The sequence below is a fragment of the Dunckerocampus dactyliophorus genome, chromosome 2 (assembly GCF_027744805.1).
Source record: "Dunckerocampus dactyliophorus isolate RoL2022-P2 chromosome 2, RoL_Ddac_1.1, whole genome shotgun sequence".
In the NCBI taxonomy this organism is placed as follows: Eukaryota; Metazoa; Chordata; class Actinopteri; order Syngnathiformes; family Syngnathidae; genus Dunckerocampus; species Dunckerocampus dactyliophorus.
Window position 1 is genome coordinate 47,597,669 of NC_072820.1, and position 8,057 is coordinate 47,605,725.

At 38.3% G+C, this 8,057-nt stretch overlaps 1 protein-coding gene and 1 non-coding gene across 2 annotated transcripts; one reads left to right on the plus strand and one right to left on the minus strand.

Moving 5' to 3' along the window:
• Positions 1-62: 62 nt before the first annotated feature.
• trnal-uag (transfer RNA leucine (anticodon UAG)) lies at positions 63-144 on the plus strand. The gene has a single exon. It is a non-coding gene; the product is annotated as a tRNA-Leu (tRNA).
• Positions 145-816: 672 nt separating this feature from the next.
• tha1 (threonine aldolase 1) lies at positions 817-5,853 on the minus strand. The gene is made up of 7 exons (XM_054767212.1): positions 5,517-5,853; positions 4,216-4,299; positions 4,065-4,153; positions 3,806-3,991; positions 3,596-3,733; positions 3,323-3,515; positions 817-3,243 (listed from the first exon to the last, which is right to left on the minus strand). Exons 1-7 carry the CDS (start codon positions 5,779-5,781, stop codon positions 2,936-2,938), a joined length of 1,263 nt encoding a protein of 420 aa, XP_054623187.1. The 5' UTR covers positions 5,782-5,853; the 3' UTR covers positions 817-2,935.
• Positions 5,854-8,057: the final 2,204 nt, after the last annotated feature.

An 8,057-nucleotide genomic window follows, 5' to 3' on the forward strand; every position in this document is an offset into this window, starting at 1 on the left:
TTGAGTTTAAATAGCGAGAGCGAATGTATATATTGGAAAAGGATAATCATAAGTTACCAAATGGTAGCGTGGCCGAGTGGTCTAAGGCGCTGGATTTAGGTTCCAGTCATTTCGATGGCGTGGGTTCGAATCCCACCGCTGCCAGGATATTTAGTTAAAATCGTTTTAATAGTTTGTCAATTACTGTATTGTCATTCTTTCAGTAACAGTACAAAATGTTTACACAACGATTGAGGTGATCCAAAATTGTATTAATATTTTCATTAAGATAAACTGTGTAAACGTTTTGTGGATAAATGGATCCCTTCTAGTCACATTTTTTAATACTTTTTTAAAATGTACTTTTTGTGGAAAAACATGCCCAGTTGTGCTATTTCTCTATGGAAATACTGTATGCTCTTTTTCCACAGAAAACCAATCTCATACACCCAAAGTTGGTGATAATTTATAAATGTGTGATAAGAAAGCATAAAATGTACAGCATAATACAGCATATAGTGTCCTTAATAAGTGTATGTAGCATATGGGCTCAATCATTTTTATGCGTGCCTCCATTATTTGCTACTCACAGTCCGTTTCAGCGTGTAACCCCTGAGCCTGTCACAATAACAAATTTTGCTGTACAATAATTGTCCTCCAAATTATTGTCGTTAAATGATATTGTCAACATTATTTTGAGATCATTTTTGTCATTAATGTAATGATAATATGTGGCATAATAATGCGAGTACACCATATCAAAAGCAATAAACTTTAATTTCTTAAGAGTTTTTAATCTTGTAATTGGAATGTCAAGAGTTTTTAAATAAAATAAAAACAAAAAAAACAATAAAAAATTGAGTCTATTTTATCAAAAAAAAATGCACTTAAATAAAATTGCAAAAATTGCACTTAAATCCCAATCAATCACAATATTTCTGATTTTGAATCAGTGTCACTTTCGTTATTGTCAAAAAAAAAGGCGAAATAACCCGGAAATACTCTGAATTTCACATCAGCTTATTTGCATATACACTTCCTTGATTCACTTTTAGCAGCATGTGTGGGGAATTCGCTGTTTACGCTTAATGGGGTGTAACGTTTTGTCCGAGTTTGGTCAGATGCAGCAAAATGCGTTTGGTACATAATGAGGTGTTATACTCTGGGAATCACTGCAACGTAAATTGCACCATTTTGTATTATGTATTTCATTGTTTTTTCACAAACTTTTTCATGTCACAAAATAACGATACGTAAACGGGCTGAAACTGACATCGTGTTGCACAGTGTCCCCTTGCTCACCTTTCGCTGTTTTGGAGATTTTTTAGTGCTTTTTTTATTGCAGTGTATGAATGCTGATACGGGCCAAACCTGGCCCTTTAAGAAGAATTGCATTGTGGGAAGTTGAGTGTCTATATCTTCCCTCTCTTGTCTGTCTGCACCGCCCATTGTTTTCTGAATCCTGATTGGCTGTAGATAATTGTCAGTCAATCTCCTTTGTGCCATCCTGACATGTATCTTGTGTCATCGCTAGCTTGTAAATGAATCTTCGGTTTGTCTGCAGCAATATGTTTTAACAAGGATACAAAAATGCTACAGTACAGCGGAATGACGCCAGGACATAAAGGCACGGTCACAGGAGTGAAATATGTGTGAGTGACTTAATAATTGATTGTGTTGACCATTAAAGGGGACCTATTATGCGTTTCCTCTTTTTTTACCTATAAATGTTACAATGTTATATTCTCGTGTTAAACGATACCAACGTGTCCGATAATGAGTTTTGCGCATGTGGAGGTGAGCCCTGAATGTGGTTTTGGACGGCTCTGCACACTGTGTTTCACAGTTTTTTTAAACACAAAGTACCACTGACATCAGTGCAACCTGGACTTCCTTATATTGGCATGCCCAGAATCCCCGCTTTGCTCTGTTCACGGTATTAGCACGTCGAGCAATGGCTCCCAGGAAATGTTTGTTGGGGTGTGCCTAAAGAGGCAAGCCTCAGGCAGAAGTGGTTGGAGTTGCTGATTCCCGGCCAGCAAGAGAAAAATATGCTCATCTTTCAACAGCACTTCACACGGGACTGTTTTATGAACATGGGCCAATACGAAGCCGGACTATCTGCCAAACTGTTGCTGAAGTCCGATGCCTTTCCAACGTTACTTGGTCGTGTTGAAGAGTCAGAAGAACAAGCTGTTAGTAACAATTTATCAGTCTAAGTAATCAGACAAAAGGGGTTCGGCAGCTGTCTGGAAGTCCTCGGGAGAGCTTGGGAGTGTAACCAATCACAGCGGAGTGGGCTCGGCGGGGGGCGTACCTGGAGGAGGGCCGGGGATGGAGTAATTACACAGACTGTTTGGGCGGGAAGCAGTAAACACTGCAGGTCGAGGTGCAGAGTCTGGAAGCTCTAGAAAGCTTTCTGTGCGGGTTATTGTGTGTAGCTGCTCTATAGGAGTCCAGAACTCAATACAAAGGCCCGGAAATTAGTATAATAGGTCCCCTTCAAGGTTTATCATTAAAATTTTAAGTATTCGATCGTGTAGCACACGACACATACAGCTAGCAAGAAGTGCACTCGCTAGTTTGTAGCGCGCCTCTCCTCACTGGGACAAAGAGACTGAATGACTGACAGGAGGATTCACTCACTCCTTTCATTCTGTTATAGAACCAATGCGCCCAGGTGTTGAGACAGATGCACAGAGTGAACCCTCTTGTTATCCAGGCCGTTTGGTAGAGAGAGAGGAGAAAAACAAACACGCCTGTCAATCTATCGAGGCCAGCAAAATTATGGAGTTCATTTTATTTATCGTGCAGTTAATTAATTTATCGATTATCTTGACGGGCTTAGTAAATCCTCTGAATAGCAGGGGATCTACTGTATTTACTGTACATTACAAAAGTCTACAAGTTTCTCAGTAGCGCTTGATTTTCAGTTTCAGATCTTCTGCAAAATGTGTCACTGTCCTCTTTGTTTTATCTTCAAGTACTGACGGGCAACAAAGTGCATTTTCTGGATGGCCAGCTGCGTGTCTTCAGCTGATATCCCGAGATGCCAGACGGCTCTTACGGAATTCCCAAAGTGAGGATACATGAGGACTTGCACCCCCTGTCCTAGTGAGTCCTCCTCGCCCTCCATAACCCGGCCCATGCGGCTACAGAACTCCGATGGACTCAGGGTGGGTTCTTGTATTTGGAAACGCAGTATGTTTGTTTCCACGGTGGCCATGTCCACAGCAAACAGAGCAGGGTCGCAGTCCTGCAAAGCTAGGCGAGAGGCAAACACTGTTATTTTGACGTAAATTGCAACAGAAGCCGGATTGTACGGAATTTAAGAAAAAAACACCTTCAGCAAATGTTCTTGCATTGTCATGATCTTCTTGTAGTCTTTCAACCATCTCCAGCAAAGATAGTTTTCCTGCCGCTGCAAGTATGCCGGCCTGACGCATCCCGCCACCCAAGGCTTTACGACACCTCAGCGCCCGGGATATGAAATCTTTGGGGCCGGCCAGCAGGGTTCCCACCGGGGCCCCTAGTCCCTGTTACACAAAGACAAACACTCAATTCTAAATGATGAAAAATGGCCCAGCACACCAAATCTGCAGCAAAATGGTCCCACCTTGGAGAGACACACACTAACGGTGTGTGTGTACTGCAGTATGGTGGACGCTGGCACCCCCAATGCCACTGCAGCGTTCATCACCCGGGCTCCGTCCATGTGAACTGCCAGAGCGTGTTTGTCAGCAAGAGCGCGCACCTTTAAGCACAACATAAAAATCTTTTTGTATAAGAATGTGGCGCCCAATCATAGAATACAGAACACACACACCTCCTGCAGGAAGTGCAGTGGCATAACTCGTCCTCCTTGTATGTTATGCGTGTTCTCCACACAGATGAGGCGTGAGCGCGGGTAGTGCGGGTCCGGGTAGCCGTGGCGGATCTTTGACACCAGCTGGTCCAAGTCAAAGGTACCGTCAGGAAGGGTGGTGGTTGTAGTGGCATGGATGCCGGCCAACTGTATCAATTACATAATTAGCATTAAACATGCCAGTAACTTAATAATTAGCAGTCGATGGTGTTGAACCCACCTGTGCGCTGCCTCCTTGCTCATAAATGTGGAGATGAGACAGGTCGCCCACAATCATCTCATCGCCGCGCTCCCTGCAGTGCACCATCACTGTGGGATCAATGGAGTCCACGTGATCGTTAAAACAAAAGGCTCAAAGTGTCTCATGGTACCTGCAATGAGGTTGCTCATGGTTCCTGACGGGACAAACAGCGCAGCTTCCATCCCAAACATGTCGGCTGCAATCTTCTGCAACTCTGCAAAATCAAAATTTAATTAAAAAAAAAAAACAAAAAATAATCAAATAATGCTTTATATATTTATATATGAATGGCAGTAATATAAGTATATGTTTATAACTGTAGTTGTTTTGAAGGTGTTATTGCAGGGGTGTCCAAAGTGCAGCCCACGGGTGCTTTCTTTTTTTTATTGGCCCGTGGCACATTCTAAAAAAATCTAATATAACAAGAAAACAAAAAAAAAAAAATCCAACAGCAGAAGTGGAAAAGTCAGCAGTACTTTTACAAGAATAACGTCAAAATATTCAAGACAAAAAAGTTGTAATCTGACGAGAAAAAGTCAGAATTTTATGAGAATAACGTAGTAATATAATGAGAAAAAATAATGTCATTTTAGTAGCATAAAATTGAAATATTAAACAAAAACATGTTTTTTTTTTAAATAAATATGACAAAACAATTTACTGATAACTAATAAAGTTGTAATTTTTTGAAAGTAAGGTTGTAGAAAAAGTTATAATGATATGAGAATAAAGTCAAGTATTACAAGAATAAAGTCACAATTAAAAGAAGAAAATTTGCAAGAAGAAATAGTTGGAAAGAAAACTGTAATTTGACATTAAAAAAGTCATATTCTAATGAGAAAAAAGTCACAATTTCACAAGAATAAACTCACAATATTACAGTAAACGGAAATATAATGTCATTTCAGTAGCATAGAGTTTAAATATAAAGAAACGATTTGTTTTGTTTTTTTAAGTCGTAATATTATGAAAAAGTTCTAATATTATCGAAATAAAGTCAACATATTCCGAGAAGAAAATTTTTGAAGATTATTTAAGGAGAAAGTGGAAATATTTGGAAAATTTTGTAAAAAAAAAAAAAAAAAAAACCAGCAAAAATGGGGGGAAAATAGCAAAGTTGATACTAATAATTGGCTTTTTCTCCTTTGTCCAAAGCTGACATGCAGTTATTCGTCTTAGTTTTCTTATTAACTTCTTAGTATTGCTTTACAAAGTACCAAAGTGGCCCTTGCATCCTTTCATTTTTCGCTATGCGGCCCTCGTTGGAAAAGGTTTGGGCACCCCTGAGTTATTGTAGTAGTCATTAGAGTCCGCAAAACCCAACTTATGCACCCTAACCACATTATCAAACAAACAATATTTAATATGAACTGCCTGTAAAACTTATTTTTGTACACTCATAGAAGCTAAAGTGTTCCATGTTGACTCTACCGTTCACCGTCGGGTCTTCCCCCATCACATCGTCTCCGACCTCGGCCTCGGCCATGGCTTGACGCATCGCCGCTCCAGGCTTGGTCACCGTGTCGCTACGGAGGTCCACAACACGGACACGAGCCGCCCGGGCCGGCTCGGCGTCATTGGACGTCCCGCTGTTGTAGTAGCCCCTGGCGGAGTTTCGTAGTGACTTATGCCAGGGGGCGACGAAGGAATCCCCCAAATGAAACCACTTCCGGCAAGTTAGACTTCTTAGGGACATGGCTGGCGCGTAAACATTGATGGCGATTTCAGTTTGTGAGTGAACTTTGGATCGATAAAATCGATAATCATTCACCGCGAGGACGGTTAATGGATGACCGAGCAATGATGCACGCCTGCACGGGTCGCTGTTCACCTCCAGGTGGCGCCACGTCAATGACAGAAAGCAACTAGCAGCGTCAACAAAATAACAAAATACAATATAAGATCATATAATAAGATATAATGTGAAATAATATTACAAGATAATAAAAGACAAGACAAAATATAACATAATATCATACAATAACATACATTTCAATAAAATGCAATACAATACACTATTTCAATATATTACCATACCTCATATCATAAGTATATCATGTAGTAATTCAGTTGTACTTTTACTTAAGCAGATTTTACATGTATTATACTTTGCTACATATTCATTTCTAGTACAACCCCCTTTTCCCTTTTGCAGTACGCCCTCCCCCCTCATTAAAAAGCAACTAAGTAATGTGTTCTGGGTATATTCTTGATTAATTGTTTACTTTTAGACATACTTCTTTCCCTTGTACTTGAGTAAATTTGTCATCAAAGTAACTTAGTCACTGCTTCAGGAAATGATTTTTAGTACTTGTTCCACCTCAGAAGATATTACATAATATCATATATTTTTAATGGTTGAATGTTAGTAACTCCTCCAGGAATGAGCACATGTTGTGTTGCATGTATGTGTTAGCAAAAATGAGAAATTTGCATGAAATCTTGTGAAAGGGTGGAACGTTAGTCTTAATTTTTGGTGCATTTGTGGCTGAAAATGCAGCCCAGAAAGAATGTACCAACGTACCAGAAGGTAGCTACAATCTGATATCATATTGCACTGTACTGTGCGTGAACCAATTATCTATTTAACCATAACAACTCACTGATTAGCTTTCGTTTTCTTTCACTCCCTCATTTGCAACATTACATGATGTATGTGCGTTATTCATAGCACCTGTGAAAATGCATCGGTCTGTGCATGTCTGTCAGCGTGTCGTATGCGTTGATGCCGCGTTGGCATGGAAGTTCTCAAATAAATGCGATGCAGCCGGATGCCTTGCGGGTCAGCGGCCTGTTTTTGGCATATGACCTTTCCATCCATGCACATGGCGCTTTACAGATACTATAAACTACTGCTGGCACTCCTCCATCAACTCTATGCTGCATGCTGAGCTCCAAAGTCAACTGCTTATATCAGGGGTGTCCAAAGTATGGCCCGGGGGCCAGTTGTGGCCTGCAAGCTGTTTTTCATTGGCCTGTGGCACATTCTAAAAATAGAATTTAACAAGAAAACTTCAAAAACAACAGCAACAAAGTCAAAATATTAAGAGTTGTAATATAAAAAGTTGTAATCTAATGAAAAAAAATCATAATTTTAAGAGAATAACATTGCAATATTATGAGGAAAAATAAAGTTGAAATTTTAATGAGATACTTTATTTTTTTTAAGTTGTAATGTGGAAAACAAAACAAAACAAAACCACGAATAAAGTTGTAATTGTTGGACAATTAGATTGCGTAAAAAGTTATAATGTTACAAGAATAATGTAAAAATATAGTGGGAATAAAGTCATAACTACGAGTAGAACATTTACAAGAAGAATTTTGAAACAATTGGAAAATATTAAAAAATGAAGAGAAATTAAAAAAATATATATTTCTTTTCAAGTTGTAATATTAGAAACAAACACAAGTCATAATTCCGAGAATAAAATTTAGAAAGTAAATTGAAATAATTTGGAAAATGAAAAATAAAAAATGAAGTGGAACAAAAAAACTGCTGTATTTTTCTGAGAATAAAATTAAAATATTAAGAGAAAAAACTCGTAATATTATGAGGAATAATAACATAATCAATATTATGAGACACAAACAAAACAAAATAAATTTGTCTCTTTTTGGAAAGTCGGGTTGGGGAAAAAAATTCTTAATATAGGAATAAGACAAAATATTATGGCAATAAAGTCATAATATTACAAGAAGAACATTTACAAAGGTTATTCAAGAACAAAGTTGAAATATTTGGAAAAAGAAAAAGCACAAAAAATGTGAAAAATCAGTATTAATTTTACAAGAATAAAGTCAAAATATTGAGAAAATCTAATCTAACGAAAAAAGTCGTAATTTTACGAGAACAACGTCGTAATATCATGAGGAAAAATAACATCATATAACAGCATAAAGTTGAACTATAAAAGAAAGATGTTTTTTTTCTAAGTCGTAATATTGAAAACAATACAAAACAATGAATAA